Below are 18,367 nucleotides of genomic sequence, written 5' to 3' on the forward strand. Positions count from 1 at the left end.
GAACACGGGCAGCCAATGAAGAATTAACGTCCTCCATTCGGTGGCGGTGAGACGACTCGCCTTGCAGCATACAGTCGTAGGCCTTCTTGTCCTGCGGGCCCAGAGCCTCCTGGAACGCCGCGGGCTCAGATCCCTCCTCCACCTCCTCCACTTCCACGCTGCTGCTCAGACCCACCTCAGAGGGACACCTGGAAGGAGCCAAGCACAGAAACACCCGTCGGTCCACAAGGTCGCGTCCATCCAGCGGTCATCCACCCAGCTTTGTCCGCCTTCTCCTCACCTCTGGGTCACTCTGTCCGCAGCCCTTCTGGCCACCCGCCTGGCGCCGGCGTGGGCTTTACAGCCGTGCCACAAGAACAGAAGGCCTTTCTGGGCGTTCAGGAGCACCAGGCTGGCACGGGAGCGCAGGCTGGCGTGCTGGCAATCTACCTCCACCAGGGAGGCCTCCACCTCCTCCTCTCCTCGGACGCAGAACAACCGCCAGCCAGCTGGGGAGGGAAATTGTTGCAATTATTGAGTGCTTATTTGAGATTAGGAAATGACCAAAAAAATGAGCCAAAGTCGCAGAAAATTACTGAAAACAATAAAGAATGTTCTTTTATGTTTTTTTTAACCTGTCTTGCTGGCGTAATCTTCTCTACTGCCCTTGTGGATGATCAAACCGCCCTGGAAGAGCTGCAGGAAGCACGGAGGCTCTTTTCCCTCACTCACCAACACCTGGACAGCCAATCAGATACAACAGATGCAGAGAGACACACACACACACACACACACACACACACAAGGTCCTAGAACACACAGCTGTTCAACTTCAAGCCAAGAGTTTAAATGCTTATTGTAAGTCGCTTTGGATAAAAGCGTCAGCTAAATGACATGTAATGTAAAAACAAGCTCAAATCTGCAACTTCACCGTTAAAAAGGACATTTTGTCGGTCGTGTGTGTGTCTGTGATGAACTGATACGCACTTGTGACCCCCTGTGGCTGCCCAGCTCCACTGTCATCAGGGCAGATGTCCCCTTCTCACTGATGCTGGACTGGCTGCCTTGCCAGAAAAAACAGGCGGTCCTCTCTCTCCCCGGAGCACCGGCACTGAGCTCGCCGGGCTTCTGCCGCTTACCCACTGACGGAACAAAACCAGAGTAGAACCATGCGGATGCCATCGGAAATTTCTGCTTCCAACCCCCTCGGCTCCAAGCGCGACGACTCACCGAGCGTGGTGACCGAGTACTTCCAGCGGACGATATAGGCGTCGCCCTGGTGAAGTTGGCCCAGGCTCCCCTTCGGCAGCTCCTCCTCGCCGTGCTCCTTGATGTGCCAGGCGTCCACGTCGACCGTGGCCAGCTCCGCCTGCCGCCCGTCATCCGCCCTCACCAGGCCGTGGCCCCGCTGGACGTTGACCCCCTCCAGCACCGTCTTCACGGGCTCCGGCTCGTTGTCCAGCAGGGCCTTGGCGTCGCACGGCTGCAGCTCCAGTTCCAGCGAGGGCCGCTCGATGCAGTGGATCGGGCTCTGAGCGAGCAAGAGTGTTGCATTGGTCGGGATGTTGGTGGGTTTAACAGCTACACAGCGTTGCTTCTTGACTCCTTCGGCGACCGATATGTCAGAGGCCCGGGGAAAAAAAATAAGAAGCCTAATCTCTTCTACCTTGACTTCATCCGCCTGAGCCGCTTCCTCCTTCTTCCTGTCGGCCCAGTCCAGGAACTTCTCTCTGAACAGGGACGTCTCGTTGTGCTCCGACAGCCGGCCGAACAGAGTCCAGCTCGGACGACCCTCCCCTTGCCTGGAAATCACACAAAAAAAAAAACACAAAAAAATGAAGCTGTACCGGCGAGAAACAACCACCAGGGGCTACAACAACACAACCAATAATGTCCCGGTCTACAGGAGCTCCAGGCGACACTCACTGGGATCCATCCGAAGCGGTGAAGGAGGCGTCCAAAGGGTTCACCCGGCAGTTGCTGTAGTCGTAGCTGCCGCTGTGAAGCTGCTTGCCCAGTTTCACGGCGACCTTTCTGTCACCCAAAGGCACGTCTTTCCCGTGCCACACGTACACCTCGCTGCCGAAATCGAACACTAGGACCTGGTGCGCGGTGTTGGCAGGAGAGGGAAGAGGAAATGGAAAGTAGTAAGTACTACATGCAAAAAGGCAAAACAAATACGACGTGCATTTCAAATGGACGTCGAAAGTGTTTGGACTATTTTGCATATTTCATTCATCTCTTTTCACACTTTCTGGCCGGGTCGCAGAATGTAGAGCACACGGCGTCACCTCTTTAGAATCCAGCAGGGTGACACTCGGCATGGAGGCCCAGGCGTCCTCGTGAGGCACCAGTTTCTCCCCGTGGAGTCTGTACACCCCGTTGGAGTCCAGAACTCCACTCTCGTACAGCTCGTCCTCCTCTGGCTCCCCGGCACCTGTGACGCAAAAAAAAAAAAAGAAGCAAACTGAGCACATGTTCAGGGCACAGAAAGCTGCGACGGGAATCACATACGAGCATGGACCTCTGTATTGGGTTTGTCCGCCCAGCAGGCTCCAGAACTCCTTGGCCCATCTGCTGTCGGTGTTGATGCCCTCCTCCAGCACCGTCACCTGGGAGGCCTTGCAGCCCAGGTCCCTCTTGGCCTGGACAAACGCCGCCATCTCCGCCGCCTGGAGGCACACGGAGGGACAGTCGCACGCGTCGCGTCAAAATTCAAGGCTGGCCGCCCGCGGGGGGGGGGGTTTGTGCGCGCGAAAGGGCTTCCTCACCTTGGCTTTCTCGATCACGTTGGCGAACTCGCCGCTCCACATGTAGCAGTGCTTCGGCGTGATGAGCAGGAAGCAGTCGCCGCTGTTCAAGGAGCGCGCCGTCGGCTCCACCAGGCGCACCTGGATGTGCCGGCGACCTGGAGACGGAGACAGAGCAACGTTAAGCATTACGTCGTTGAGCGGAGCACCAAAACCCTCAAACCCCCATTCAACCAGTATTTACGGAAAACAAAGACCAGTTTGCGTGTGTTGACCTTTGACGCGAATTAGCATGAGCTTGTTGAAAGGCAGCGAGCTGTTGTTGGTCACAACGTCGGTGGATTTCACGTCGCGCAGGTTGATCTTGCGGAAGTTCTCCTTGCTCGCGAGGCCCGCCAGGGCCACGTCAGCCAGGTTTGTTTTGGAGTGTTTTGCCACTTTGAGGGAGAGAAAAGGAGAGGACGTTAATGTAGGAACACACTTGAATGGACACATAGATCAGTCCCATTTGTTGATCCAATCGGCCACCTCCGATTTAAAGCACAGATCATAAGAAATAGAACGTATTTAATTATTATTTCTAATGGGTGAGCTTCCTCTTCTTTTATTAGGCAACCTGTGAAAATGTCACCTGACTAGTCTGTGAAGAGCATCTATGGAGAGGAACTAAATATGGCAAATACGCGAGTAGCAGGCTAAACCTTTATGAATATCAGACCGTCAGATAGCTGTCTTACTCCTCTCCACTTGGATCCTCTTGGTCTCCAGTGAGGCCACGTTGAGCCTCTGCTCAGTGTAGACCTGGCGGAGGTCATTGCGGGCGGCCAGAGCCCGCAGAGGGTTCCTGGAGCCCTGGTTCCTTCGGTTTGGTCGCACTGCTCGCTTGTGTTCCGCTACGGACGAGGTGAGTCTAAAGACGTGCGTGCACAACACAGTGGCGGTTTTAAAATTTACATGACTTGTTTTTTAAAGCAACCCCAGGGACACATTTACGTGAACTAACTTTGGTGAGTCGGCAGGAATCTGGCTGAGGTCCTCCGCCGTCAAAACCACACCGGAGTCGTGGAGCGTCGACGGTGACATGGATTTGTAGAAGTTACCGAAGGTCTCCTCGTCGTCCAGGGTCATCACCTCTTTCTCCGTCTCGGCCGTCACCTCCACGGTGGAAGTCTTGCTTTTGCTCACGCCTGAACGCCCCAGCGTGGCAGGAAGCGGGAAGGATGGAAGGTGAAGAGGTGACTCGGACATGTGTAAAATGTTTTGGGATATCCTGTGGGCTCGAGGGCTCATCTGCAACATGCTTATCTGCACTGTCAAGTATCCACTATGTCTACGAGTCAGCAAAAGAGAGTTAAGGGGGAAATTCACACCCATGTGCACATACATGTGTAACAGATCCTCTTCAAACAGTCAATACTCATCTAAATATTGTCTTGTGTGGAGCAACAAATGGGTGCATGGTACCTTTATTGTGTAGCTTGTCGAGGAAAGACTCCAGCTTGTCGAGCCTTTTATCTCCTTCCACCTTGACATCGCTTCTACTGGAGATTTCTATCGAGCGGTGAAAAAGGGAGGATACAGTACAAAACATTGTGATAAGGTACACAGTGCTGTCATGGTTTAAATCTGTCATCTGGACTAAGCAGAACCTTATGTGGCCAAAAGATTCAGGTAGAAATACAGAGAAAAGATCTCAGACATCTGCTGTAAGTGATTAACTGAATGATTCCCACGCCGATGGAACGTTGAAGGGAAGCGACCTCTACCTTCCAGCGGCTTCACAGGCGTGGCGTTAGACTTCTTGAGGGGGATGAGGGTCGAGTCTTCCTTTCCGGTGTCTGTAACAAGACCTGCAGGGAAACCAAGGGCAACCTTTAGGGCTGCAACTCACACCATCACCTTCAGGATGGTTGGTTTTAGCTTAAAAAGGTGGCATTACGAGAAATGCAAAACGTAGTCAGTTCACGCAGAGCGGACACACCTTTCCTCGCCATGCGTCCCGCCACGGTGAACTGGACCGAGTCGTTGGCGGCTCCTTTGCCTTTGCTTTTCCACTGCTCCTCCTTGTCTTTGAGGACCTTCATGCGGTCTGCCAGAGACGTCTTGGGCCCCACCTCCACGCTGGATTTCTGTAGGAACATTGACGCTTTTATTATAAAAAAAAAAAAAAAAAAAAAAAAGGAAGCACCCTACCTTCTATGCATGTGTCACACAGCAACAGTTACGGACACAGCAGAGTAATCAATGGTGAGCACAAAGTGGTCAAGAGATGCTGAAGGAAGACGAGAAATTCATTTGAGAGTTTTGAAACATATAATTGGTTTCTTATTCATTTCTAGAACAGCGTGGCTTCTCCCATAAAGAGCAAGCGCCAAAAGGTTCCTACTTCCAGCAAAAACACAAAGAATATGGAGTTCCTGACAAATACACTGTACTGAAGCCATCTTTCAACAGCTATTCACTAGAGCGTGATTTACTCCTGTGGCCATTTTTGCACCTGAACTCCACCATTAAAAATAAATTAGCAGAGCTTTACAGCCCCCCCCCCCCCCCCACCAGTCCCACTGGACTGCAGGAGGTTTTAAAGCAACTAATGATATTCTGCTAATAAATATTTTAAGCGTTTTACAGCCCCTGCAGAGCTTTTACTGGCTGCCACCCGTTATCCCTTCGCTTATAATGAGCCCTTCACCGGGTGTAATGCACCACGATATGCACACAGGAGGGCTGTATGACTCCACCGCAGAAACATTCAGAGCAGATAATCTTATCTGTTCAGCATGAAGAAAAGTTATGGTACAAAACATTCCAAATGGGCTTTCTATAGGTGAACCTCCAGGCCTGTGTCGGTTGTCTGAATAGCATCACATTTCTTTCTTTCTCGTTTACCTGGAAATGTGATATAAGGAGGGCTTTAAGTTATTAACTCATGCACTGGCATACAACAAAAAACAATAAAAAAAAATCAAAAAGGAATCCTATGTGGCACATGCCGTATTCCACTCATATCACAAGACGTGACACCCTCCCTCCGTCTGTCTGTCCAGCACTTGCAGCTTGCTGGTACTTTAATGTGAAACACGTTGCACGGAGGGGTCAAACACCAGCCTGTTCAAAGAAACGCATTTAATCCCACTGGCGTCCACACCGAGACGGCTCACTGGGTCGGAACAGTGCAGGCTGAGCACTCTCATAACATAAGAATATGAAATATTATCCTGACATGCGGAGCCTCTTTTAGTACTTTAAACTATTTAATACTCAAACGCAAACATCTGTCATCCCGCACGGTCAAAAAGGCATTCTCGCACAGCCCCTTTAACTAGCAGCTCATCTCTGGAGTCCATCAGAGAGGGGAAGTACCTTGGCCTGACGGGACCCTCGAGAGGAGGGGAGCGAGGAGCCCCACAGGAAACCATTTTTTTTTTTTTTCTCTCAGCTCTCACTGCGCGGTGCAGGCAGCACATCAGCCAAACCTCTGACACGGATATCGACCGGCTGGGGGCCCGCTGAACCACACATTCATGCACCAACGGCGGAGGGTGTCGACAGCTCTGATTCATCAGCGGGAATTCACAGGGTGCGTGGGAAGTTGTCCAGAGCACAGGTGGAGGAGTAGAGGCCATGCAATGAGGCACATAATGAACAAATGCACACGCGCACTCACCTGAAAGGGGCTGGGAAAGGCCGACAAGCGGGTGGCAAAGTCAAAGAAAGGGGTATAGTCCGCAGGTGAGGACAGAGGAAAACTGGAGAGGAGGGTTTGAAGGAGGAGGGGGAAGTAGCAAAAGGAGATAAGGAGAGAAAAATGAGCCGGTGCGACACAAGGCTGCAACAGCTGGAAGACTAATGATGAGACGGGTCATTTAAAGCCTGGCACCAAGTTCGGGAGGATGGGAGAGACAGGAAGAGGGAAATGCAGAAGGCAAACAGCAAATATTAAAAGCACCACAGTATGAAACTAGCCTCATGGTTTAGTCGTAAGAATGGATCTAAAAAGTTTGACGTACGTCACATAGTGACGTGTTAATTGATGGATGATTATAACAATGAACCATAATTATTTTAAAACAAAACCGACCCTCTTCGATTTCAATTGACAGGACTCTCTTTACGACACAGCTGTGAGGCAGAGAACAGCTAAGCGGGCCTAACAGGAAACATCTGGAGCTGGTCGATTGGTGTGGCGCGTTGCATTCCCTGGTCTCCCACGTATCGACCAAACAGCAACAACATCTGCTGCGGATTGGCCGATGTTTCGAGATCAGATGACAAACCGGGCGGCCTTTCCTCGAGAGACGGGAGAGAGAGAGAGAGAGAGAGAGAGAGAGAGACGTGACCAGAATAGACGCATGAAAGAAAGAAAAAGCTCTGACACGTTGGACACCAGCTCGCCGTCTCTCCTGCCTGCGAGCGATTAGGGGCGCAGTTTGGACTGCGGGTGACTTATCATGGCGAAGAAAGCGCTCAAACGGAAAGGACATCCGCTCTCAGTATTTAATTGAGTCAGTGTTTTTTTTGTTTTTTTTTCCCCCCAACTGCTGTCTGTACTTAGTTATTAAGTGGCTTCTTCCAGACTAAGAGTGGATTTATTCGAAGGTTAGCTCATCCTTGGCCCGAAGGACGAGCCCAAAACCAGAAATCCCCCCCGAGAGGATCATTGATATGGACGGACAATAAACCAACGCATTCTCCCCATGAATAAACATGACATCATGTCAAACTGTGGGTGCAGTATTGACGGCTTTGGGGATATCCATGTGACAATTATGCCGTTTTTCCACATTAAAAGTCAGCTGGAGCGTGTTGTTTGAACAGTAGAGAGCATGAAGAAACCGGCATGCGCTTCTATCACCACTTTCAAAACGCATCAGTTATCTTAGCATGTGTAAAACATTAAACTCCCTCAATGTTGACCCCTGTAAAACTGGATGACGTGGATGTTTATATGCGTCTGTGCAAGTGTATAAAAGGAACAATTGCTTATTGTTTGTGCTCCGCGGACGGGGGGGGGGGGGGGGGGGAGAGGAGGAGAGAGGGCAGAAACAAACAAAAGGAAAGCGGGCATTAGCTCGGAAGGTTTGCAGGTGTTTGGACACGGTGTAGGATTTTATTTTCACAAGGGGTAAGAGGCGTGTCTCTCTTTCTCTTTAGGAGGTCGGCTAAGCCCTGGATCTCTGGGCTTAGCCGTCACCACTCCCAAATCTGCTGCCCCCCCTCCCTGCCCCCGCCCTTTAAGCCCTCCTAACCTCACATCCTAATGCAATGGCAACAAGTCGGAGGAAATAAGCTGATTCAGCAAGGGGAGAAATGTGTCTGCAGTCAAATCGTTCTCTCTCTCTCTCTCACTCACTCACAAAGTGAAGTGAAAACAGTGCACTCCAACTCCTGTCTGGTAAAGCTACTATTCGTAGTAATTAACGACTCGCGAAACAAAACTATAAACGCCACAACAAGGGAAGCAAAAGCCTACCTTTTTCATCCAGGCGTTTTCGGCGTGTTGGAGCTTGCCGAAGCGATCGGCCAGCGAAGTGTGGACCAACTCGGATGCCTTGGGCGTCTTCGGCCCGTCCTTCTTCTCGCCGTCACTAGAGAATTCTGCCAACCTGAAGACGGCAAAGGGCGCGTTGGTTCTTTCCCCGTTAAGACAAACTGTCCCACCTACGTTCGCCAAGTGGAGCCTCGACTCCGGGTGTCAAATGGATTTAAAGTGCGCTTCTTGATTTGCAAATTCTCTTTGCTTGGAAACAACTATGGCTGCTTATAACACCGCTGTGTGTGTGTGTGTGTGTACGTTGAATGACCTCTGTTTGAGCGAGGAGCCCTGGCTTCCATCCAGACTGCTCTCCAGTTCCTCCACGTCCTCGGACACAGAGGACGTCCTCCCGAGGCTCTCGTCGGGCGACGGACTCCGCATCGCCTCGAAGCTCCCGCCGCCGCTGCTGCTGCTGCTGCTGCTGCTTTCCTCTCCCTGTCGTTGGTCGATGCTGAAGCCTCCTCCGTCTGTTAAGGACTCATCCTCTCTGTCATTCCCCCCATTGACCTCCTCATTTTCCTCCTCCTCCTCCTCAATCTCTTCATCCTCCTCCTCCTCCTCCATCTCCCCCCCACTCTCTGGGTGGCTGAGGGTGACTCCGGTTGGTCGGGCTGGCGCGCAGTCCGGCGCCGAGCCCTCGCTGTGGTCCGACTCCATGCTGGTGGAGCGGCTTTTCTTTAGGATTCCCCTGATGCCCCGAGACCCGGAGTCCTGGCGCTGCAGCGAGGCCAGCTGGCAGGGAGGAGAGGGAGGAGAGGGAGGCGGGGAGGCGTCTCTGTTCTTGCCGTGGGGGAGAGCTCCGTGTGAGAGCAGGCTGGAAGGCTGATGTGCAGAGGGAGAAAGAGAGAGAAACCATCGGCCATAAAATGTATATAAGAGCGGGAAAAGTTGGGAGTTTTCAATGGCCCTCGATTATGGGTTCAGTTTCCACACAAACAGCAAAAAAAACACAAACACGGACTGGAATCAGGAAGAATTAAGATACGATCAGTTGGACTTGTTTGGGATGTCACTCGTGTTTGTGTTTTTTTTCCCCCCAAAGAAAACAAGAAACGAGCCAAGTTGTAAAGTTGAGACACAAGCTTTGAGTATTCTGAGCGAACACAAAATCTTAACGGCTTTAAGGCTGTCGCAACGCACAATGCATTTAAAAAGAATCGTGAACACAACCACAAAATGACCCATTCTAAAACACTCCCTTTGTTGGGTGTAAAACGCTGCAGAGGAGACGCGGCAGCAGCAGCTGCAGCAACGGCAGACGTCCTACTGACAACGGGTCAAAGGTCATACGGGAGTGCCGATTTCGGAGGAGATTAAGGAAGGGGCCGTTTGTGGGCCAGCTGGGTGTGTGAGGGTGACGCAACAAGGTTGCCCTCTTAAATCAAAGACGCTGGCGTGTACAAGAGCACGGAGGCAATGGTGTTAGGTATAAAATAAGTGAACATATCTTAATACCATGTGAAGATCTAAGTGACAAAATCACATGTCATTCAAATGAGTAAAAAGGTTGAGCGGGTGTGTGTGTGTTCAGCGACATGAAATACATTCTACAAGTCAATTTGTACTGCGCTTAAAAATATATATATATATTAATCTGATCTAAACCAGACGCAGAGGTAAGAAAGCCAACGTTAAGGTGGGTAAGCGTTTTGGAATCGGCTCGCACGCGGTTCAAAATGATGATCTTTCCGAGATACGATCCAGCGAGATGACTTTTATATTTCAGCCTATTGAGTTATGGAAACCAGGGGCCATTAAAAAGAAAATAGAAAACGTAATGTATCCAATGGAAACAAAAATACAGACCTTTTCTTCGACAGTGGAAGCATTTTCATGCGGCTCCTTCCATGGAGCTTCATCTGGGGCTTCTTTCCCATCCATTAACTTGCTTTCACTTTTGGGAAGGCTGAAATATGAGCGACAAGAAGATGAAGATTATGGAAACAGAAAAAATTCTCGTACATATTTGATGTAAAAAGCGATTCAGTAAGAACATAATGGAATTTCAGGAAAGAGCTGGCTGCAAGGTGAATGCAAACCACAAACACATGTAACACTCATTAGTCTGCTGTCACCACCACGTCTTCTATTATTAATACATCTTGTAGTCAGGCACATAACAGTGTGCCATTTGTCTTAATGAGGGTATTTGAGGAAAGCTCCTGCCAAAGTATACATCCACACAACTGCAGAACATGTGGTTTCCCTCGATCTTCACAAACAAACCGTGTTGCCAAAGCCAAGAAACGTTGCTGACCCGTCACCTCAATGGACTAAGCCAGCATGATGGTAAAGACACTGAACTTGCCAAGTAACCACAATCATCTCAGTCTATTTGACCCTTGAAAGGCAGCGATGCTTGGACACAACCACTCCTGCTGCACCTCATTTCTCCGAGCATTGTTGTTTTCTCTTTGCCATCATTCTCCTTTTGTCCAAGGCTGAGCCCTTTTGCAAACAGTCAAATGTACTGACATCACTGTTGACTGAGCTCTAAACTGAAAGCAGTTTATCGGTCAGGTCAAAAGTCCAAACAAAAACCCAATGAGCTTATGCTACTTGAACCTTTAAACTATCACACATGTCCACACACACACACATTTCTCATAGATGATCAAACATACGAATTCTCCAGTGGTTAAGGTGCAAAGTAAAAGGTTCTCTCTTTCTGCTGCAGCTCTAAAGTTCAGCCTAGTTTGGTTTGCATCACCATGACTACCTGTGTAGCCCTGCTTGTGTGTTCATGCATGCATGTGTGCGTGTGTATGTGTGCTATTAAAGGGCAAGCTCTGCAGGTTTGTCTGGTTTATCTCTGCAGCGGTTCACATTTGACAACCTCCCAATCGGTGTGTAACCTGTGCGTGTGTGTGTGTGGATTTGCTCTATCTGCTCGCGTTGTCACATACGTATTGTACAGCAGACCTCGGCATCTATTACTCAAGCGTGTGAAACACAGAACAGCCCGTTTTCCAAGTTGAAAACCTCACCTGGTGGAGGAGTCCTCTTCGCCGCTGCTCATCCTGTCGTTGGCGCGTCGCGAGCCGCCTCCATCCCCCGACCCCTTCCGGTCCTACGGGCAGATAGAAGGGCGGCCGTGGCCTAAAAGGTTGGGATTTGCAAGGAACTCTGCTTACGCCCTACACTTGCTGTGAAACAACAAACTCTGATAAGGGGGAGTGAATGAATGAATGAATGGGGCTCCACCCATACACCTAAGCAGAGCACTTAACCCTTGAAATGCCAGGGTTGTATTCATGCCAACGCTGCGGTTTGTGCAAACTACTTTAAAATTTGTGTTTGACACAACAACAAAAATCTAATCTGAATAGGTAAACCTCATCTACCTTGAAATAACAGCTCCTTCTCCCTCATCAAATTTATGAACCTGCACACGTGGATCCTTTCCCACGTCCCTGAAAGGTGCACCCTGTGCGTAGGTGCGCTTGAAGGCTTTTTCCAAACATGTAGCCTCCAGTGCAAGACGATCCAGCTGTGTGAGACGCGTGTGCGACATGAAGACCAGAGGATCGCCAGCTGCTCGCCGAGCACCGGAGCTCCACCACTCTCCTCTCACAGGGTGACACAGCAAAGCTCAGAGCGTCAGGGGCCTCTGTAAAACGCACTCATGCTCCGCTACCAGCAAGAAGGGACTTTGTTCCCCCCTCCCCCGGGCAGAAAAACATGATTTTATATCCCTGGGACATTTAGGACACACCTGGGCTTTGCCTTTTCTCCAGAAGTCGACATGTACGCGTATTATTGCCTTCATCTCTGCTGCAGAGCAGACATTGTGCAACACGGGCCTCCGTCCCGGCGGCCGGAGACTCTGACTCACCGGCTGTCGACAGGGATCGCGGAGGAGAAATGAGTGATAAGGGCAAAGGGAAGACAGCGGAGGGCCATCCGTCGCCGCCGATGACTATCAAGTGAGACGGGTGAAAATCACAAAAGCGCTTTTCCAAACAAAAAAGGATGCAAAAAAACCCCAAATTTGTGCGATTGTGGGATTTGTGTGATTGTGCTGGGTTTTCCCGGCAGGTTTTGCTGCCATCTGGGTTCACTTGGCCAAACCTTGGCACTGCTGTCCTGAGAAGGCAAAGTTAGATCAGCTATTTGCATCAGATACCATGAACCCTAACCACCTCTGAAACCAAAGCGGCCTGGGAAAGGCCGATTCACTTTCTAAGCACACGTGTACATCTCCCACAGGGTCGGGAGCACCATCGAGCTTTTGTTCCCGGATGGATCTGTTGGATCTCTAAACTCCGGCTTCCAAGCTGTCGCTTTGAGACCTCCACAAGCTACGTGTGTGTGTGTGTGTGTGTATGTGAAGTCATGTCATTGGCAAAGTGTGCGTCCAGGTGCGGGGCAGCTCGGTGCTGTGTGGAACAGATCAATTTGTTATTAATGGAGCAAAGATCCAGTGGGGGGTGGGGGGGGGGGGGGGGGGGGGCTGAGGCAAACACCAGCTGCTGGGAATAGATCAGCTGGAAAGATTTAACGGGAGACTGAAAAAAAAAAAGGGATCCTTCATGAGTTGATTACACACACACACACTTGGAGGATGGACCTAAAATACCGTACCTTGTAAAGAGACATCTTTGGCGTCCTTGTGGCGGAGTCCACGGGCTTCTCGTCAACTGCAAAGGAGAGACACGCAAAACATGTGTGGTTGACAAAGGACACGACGGCGAGAGGACATTTTGAACTTTGGTGTCGTGCGATCGCCGCGTCGCCTCAGAAGGTCGACAGTCTGCGTCCGGTGTTTCACAACGTGCGACTGTGAGGTCAGACAAACAATACGCTCGACTTTTCTAAATACGGGATAGAGTTACGCACGAAAAGGCCGAGCACGGCTCGAAACGTGAGGGAAGATGGAAAAGCTGAGAGGGTTTATATGTGCTGCTTCCTCTGGATCAGGAGAAAAGGAATGTAAAAACGACGTTTCCCTCGACGCACCAGGAGTGCATTCCAACACGGAGGTAAACTTGAGAGTTAAAAGTTTTGAGATGAAGAAATCCAGTGCATACTTTAATGAGGCAACTTTTATGACGAATTGTCTAATCCAGAACAGTCCAGAGAAAATAACCTTCTAAATGACACAATTAAATCTAATGATATTCCAAGACAGCACAAATATCTTAAGTCAGCACACTCAAATCCAAACTCTAAATCAGTTTTTATTGCCTGGACAATGAGACATTTCTTGCAAAAATTGTTCCACCTCTAAAGAAAACCACCAAACGAATCCTGGCAAACTTCCCATTTCCAATAGAAAAAGAGCCGAGCTGCTTCTGCCCTGCGGGGTTCAACATGATTTAGTTCAGATGGTGACACAGTGCAGACCGGGGATTCCCCGAGGACGGCACTCTCTTCACTTTTGAATTCACGCCAAATCTTTTTTTACATAAGCATCCATCCAACGTCTGAAAGTAAAAAGGATAAAACTCAAGAGATGACATTTGAAAAAAAAAAAGACACTCCACTTGAGTTCAATGGCTTTTCATCAAGTGTTTTCATTAGTCTCGTTCGAGTTCAGCTGCTGAGAGCTCATCGGATGGCATACTCCAAGGGCCGATGGAGTCTATTGCGCATTGGCAATATTAGCCAGCGCCCCCTTGAGGACGTCATCAAACCGGCATGATGTTTTGACGTCACGAGAGGCGTTCTGGCTGAGAGCACTGGATCGTCTTCCAGCTGGGACCAGGAAGCTCATCAGCCATGTGTGTGCACTGCCTACACACACACACACACACACACACACACACACACACACACACACACGCACGCACGCACACCTCTCAATTACAGATGAACACTGACAGCTCTTTGTTCCTCTTTCTGCATCTCAGTTCTTTTCTAGGACCAATTTTTTAAATCTCTTCTTCCAGAAATACGAGAGGTCATTCACCGAATATCATTTCCAACAGTGGGCAGGCAATTAGCCATTCACTGACTTCCTTTCTGTCCTGTGTGCTGGTGTTTTATGTTTCTCACATCGTACGTCGGACCCAAAGACAAGGGGGTAAAACCGATGCAGCTTCACATAAGAGTGAGTAAGCACTAAAATAAAATAATCATGCTCTGCTATACTACTGATGCATACTGTGCACATGAACATGGAGAAAGCCTCCATTTGAAATGCAACATGTTAATATTAACTAGTAAGTAACTAGAGTGTTTCTTTACCCCGTCCCTCTGCATGAATACACATATACGGTTTGGATTGAATGTGAGAATCACTTCGACGTGGTCAACACACTTCCTGATTCACTAGGTCAAGTTTACATTGTTTACACACACACACGCACGAGTTTCCGATACCCCCGACCTTCCTATGACCTCTCTCTTTCGGTTTCGTAAGCAGTCGAGGGTTCACACGCTCATACGTAAGGAGACAGACAGACAGACAGACACAGCCGAGCAGGCAAACCACCAATGGTGGGTGAGACGGCACGAGGCCACGGAACAGAAACACTGGCGACAGGCAGACTCGCAGATTCGTTTCCCTCCCCCCCCCCCCTCCTGAGTGGCAGTGTATTAAACATCCAGCCTCTATTAACCAGGTAGGATATCTGACATCAGCAATGAGCCTCAGCCAACGCAGAGTAATAGAGAGAGCTCGAGTGAGAGCAGTGAAAGTGGAGAGTTCCTCTTACCCTTTGGTTCCTCCGTGTCATCGGTCTCCAGCAGACTAGGGGAGAGGGAGAGAGAGGGGGGGGGGAGAAGAGAATAATGAGGTCACTCTAACACGGTGAGGTGATGACAGAAAAATGAGAGTATTAAGTCTTCCCTACGCAACTACGATCCCCAAATGTACGCTCAAGCCACATTAAACAGTAAAATACGACCCAGCGGATCAGCGGAGCTGCAGACAGAGCCTTGCTGCGCCGCGCGTGTCGTGCATCTTCCAACCATCGGCCCTGCGTCGCCAAAGATACACCAGCGCCCCCCCCCCCCCCCAATCGTCTCTGAGTGAGGGGCGTTAAGTAAGGCTGGGGACAGCAGCTGCCTGGGGGGGGGGGGGGGGGGGGGGTAGCAGCGATGATGTAACCGACCGGCTTTTAACACAATGGAGACTCCTGGTGGACATCTGGGAGCTTGGGGGGGGTTGGGGGTCAGAGGTCACAGAGGCAGGGGAGCTGACCCCAAGCTGATGTGCTGGTTTGGGCGTCTGGGCTGGAGTGGAGTCGATGTCACATTTCTCCGTCACCCGAAACCAATCAGGCCGAACCGCCGTCTGTCGTTATCGAACTCTCGTTATGTTCCACTCAGGAGCACATTGATATCGAGCTGGTTGGAAAATGACTAATTGGGAAAATTAGACCCACCGGAAATAGGATCAATGAATCAGTCATTTTCTTTTTATAAGGCTCTGTATTGGCTAAACAGTCAGATCCATTTTTGATCCGTGTAAACCGTTACTGTTATTTATCAAAGCGCAAACACGCAGCGCCGTGAGCCAGTGATTCATGGATTATGGAGGATGAATTAGCAGCTTTGAAAAAAAAAAAACTGCAGGGCATCAAATATTACAGCAAACATGAATAAAGCTGCGATGCATTGAGACCTTAAACAGATGCTTTATTAATGATTGTGGAGTTTGGGTTGTTTTGTGACATGGAATGCTATTTTTCATAATGTTGCACCGCTAATGGAGTAACCTGGACCCTTTAGACTGGACTTTTATAATGGTGGCGTTGTTTTTTTGGACCGGTGTCACGTCTGAGTCCCAAAACCGTGTTGAAAAGTAATTTCTACAAAGCAGTCCATTACTGTAAACATATTTGGCTGCCATTGAAGGTCTTGTCAGGCCTCAGAGCAGCTTTGTGATGTAGAGGTGATCCTAAAAATGACACACCAGAAGATTTATTGCATTTGGTGTAGTAATTAAAGTGATGAAAAACAAACATTACTTATCCAAGGCTTGGTTGAACCAATTCCCCACAGATTTGCTCCACAGGTTACAAGTTATGTACTTTGATAGCAAATCAAAATTTGTACTTTCTTAAGAGTGATTAATGGAAATGTTTTGACTTGACAAAAGGAGAGCATTCTTTGACAGGTGATTGCATCGTTAAATTGATGCAACAGCTGAGATCCAGTTTCCTCTTTCCCAATCCTGTAACAGACAGGCGCCAACATGTCGCCTACGTTGCATGAAGCCGTTTCAAGTCGACCAGGAGTCTTAAACATGGTATACTGTTCAATATATAATTTCTGATCATTTGTAAGACAACTCAAACTTCCTTCTGGAATTGAAGGCGAATCACGACGACGCGGCGTCATAACAAAGAGAACGAGATTAGCAGCTAGAGTGACAGGCATGCCTGAAGAACACGCTGACCCGTTTCTCCCCTGCCTTCTGTGTTTAAAAATGCTCTGCATAACTTTGTGCATGACTGTATTTTGGCAGATACTATATATTTTTTTTTTAGCTGGGCTGAGACCGACGCAATTTCTTGCGCATTGAACGAAACCAGACGAAGCTTTGACATATTCTATAATGAGACACTTTCGGTACTAAATTGTGCACTTCAATGCATGTTTGACATTAAAGCAAAACACATGCGTATAAAAAGCGTCGCCATCAGGAGACGATCAAGTCAAAACACTTCATGTGTGAGATCTGCTGAAACACGCCGCCGCATTGCTTTTGCAAGTCGGGTTGCAACACATGCCTTCGTCCATAATACACAACATCCATCGCGCACAGCTATCTTCCCCCCCCCCCCCTACCGGCACTCTGTCCATCACAGTTCTCCCCCCCCCCCAAGGAGGTTTTTCAAGAGGAGACACGTCTGGCTGTTTGGGGCAGGATCCCGGCTCCATTGCGGCTCAAACATGTTTTTGTGTGTGTTGTTTTTTTTCTCACTTCATCTATGCACAAAGATCTCAGATGAACATTCCTGGACAACCGCTGAGCGAGGACACCAAGAGGCTCAGGTTCAGGTGGAGCAAAAAGCAGGATGTCACCACAGCCAAAACAAAACAAGCGAGGCCGTCCCCTGCTAAGCACACATGGCCAATTTTGGAAATGTTAGCGGCCGTGTTTACTTCAAACGGGAGATAGGAGGTGTTTTCCAAATGAGCAGGCGATTTGCCTCCTCTTCTCCCATTAGGAGCCTCATCTCCACCAGCTAGACTGGACACGTCCTCTAAACAAAGGGATCCCTCAGGAAAAAAAGAGCTACGAGTTGTTGGGATGGAAACATTGTGCTCCCAGTTTAAACTGGCTTACTGAAGTAAGTCCTGTAGTAATGCTGCAAAGATACATTTATAGCAACCTAAGCCCCTGGTTCTACTTTACGGCCTTGTGAGTCTCGATGCCCGGGCTGCTTTGACTGCCCGGTTGTTGACCACGTCCTCCTCTCTTCATGATGAACTCACCTCAGATGAGTGGACTCCTTCGCCGAGGAGACCGCTTCCGATTCACCGGACGCCGACGCGTCCGCTCCGGAGAGAGCGGCCTCCTCCGTCACTTTGTTCCGGTAGCCCCTCCTGGAGGGCGTTTGCTCGGATCCGTTATCCTCATGGTTTGCCTTCTCCTTGGTTTCCGCTGCGTCTGCGACCTTCCTGTCCCTGCGGACGTATCTGGAGGCGGCCTCGTCGGCGGTGCCGTAGCGCTCGGCGAGCTCCCTCCTCCTCTCCGCCTTGTACCTCGCAATCCGCTCGGCCTTGGTCTCGGGGGCCAAGCTCTGCAGCGTCCCTATTCCGTCCATATTCAGTTCGGGGCGGTTACCAAGTTGCTACGTCAGCACCCCCCCCCCCCCCCCCCAAGAAGCGGGGATGGGTAGGTCGGCGTTCTTGTAGATCTCCCCTGTACAGCGGCGTCTCACTCCGTTAAAATCATCCCAGTGCTGCGAACGAGAGAAGAAGGCATCGTTAATGCGTCACGATCTCGGGAGGACAATATCGGATGACAGGCGCTGGAAACCGACGAGGAGCCGTGGGCCGAGCCATGCCTGCACTTCTCCAGCTTTCATAGGAAACTGGCTCAGCTGTGGTGCCGCGAGCCAAGCCCTGCCCCGGCTAACAACGCCCCCCCCCCCCCCCCCACTCACTCACCACATAAACACACACACACACACACACACACTGA

The 18,367-nt window shown here is 49.9% G+C and overlaps 1 protein-coding gene across 1 annotated transcript in view; it reads right to left on the bottom strand.

Moving 5' to 3' along the window:
* svild (supervillin d) overlaps window positions 1-18,367 on the bottom strand; it is a 29,275-nt gene that overhangs the window by 2,515 nt on the left and 8,393 nt on the right. The window contains exons 2-24 of the mRNA XM_037463666.2: window positions 17,656-18,125; window positions 14,925-14,959; window positions 12,850-12,905; window positions 11,253-11,335; window positions 10,072-10,171; window positions 8,534-9,087; window positions 8,203-8,335; window positions 4,711-4,858; window positions 4,496-4,579; window positions 4,194-4,280; window positions 3,733-3,916; window positions 3,467-3,639; window positions 3,005-3,166; window positions 2,751-2,887; window positions 2,504-2,651; window positions 2,271-2,416; window positions 1,906-2,081; window positions 1,646-1,781; window positions 1,210-1,510; window positions 967-1,121; window positions 615-717; window positions 281-488; window positions 61-188 (exon numbers count right to left, since the gene is read on the bottom strand). Coding sequence (XP_037319563.2) covers window positions 61-188; window positions 281-488; window positions 615-717; window positions 967-1,121; window positions 1,210-1,510; window positions 1,646-1,781; window positions 1,906-2,081; window positions 2,271-2,416; window positions 2,504-2,651; window positions 2,751-2,887; window positions 3,005-3,166; window positions 3,467-3,639; window positions 3,733-3,916; window positions 4,194-4,280; window positions 4,496-4,579; window positions 4,711-4,858; window positions 8,203-8,335; window positions 8,534-9,087; window positions 10,072-10,171; window positions 11,253-11,335; window positions 12,850-12,905; window positions 14,925-14,959; window positions 17,656-17,987 — 3,769 coding nt within the window. The 5' untranslated portion in view covers window positions 17,988-18,125. The remainder of the gene's footprint in view (window positions 1-60; window positions 189-280; window positions 489-614; window positions 718-966; window positions 1,122-1,209; window positions 1,511-1,645; window positions 1,782-1,905; window positions 2,082-2,270; window positions 2,417-2,503; window positions 2,652-2,750; window positions 2,888-3,004; window positions 3,167-3,466; window positions 3,640-3,732; window positions 3,917-4,193; window positions 4,281-4,495; window positions 4,580-4,710; window positions 4,859-8,202; window positions 8,336-8,533; window positions 9,088-10,071; window positions 10,172-11,252; window positions 11,336-12,849; window positions 12,906-14,924; window positions 14,960-17,655; window positions 18,126-18,367) is intronic.

Source organism: Pungitius pungitius, chromosome 21 (genome assembly GCF_949316345.1).
Source record: "Pungitius pungitius chromosome 21, fPunPun2.1, whole genome shotgun sequence".
In the NCBI taxonomy this organism is placed as follows: Eukaryota; Metazoa; Chordata; class Actinopteri; order Perciformes; family Gasterosteidae; genus Pungitius; species Pungitius pungitius.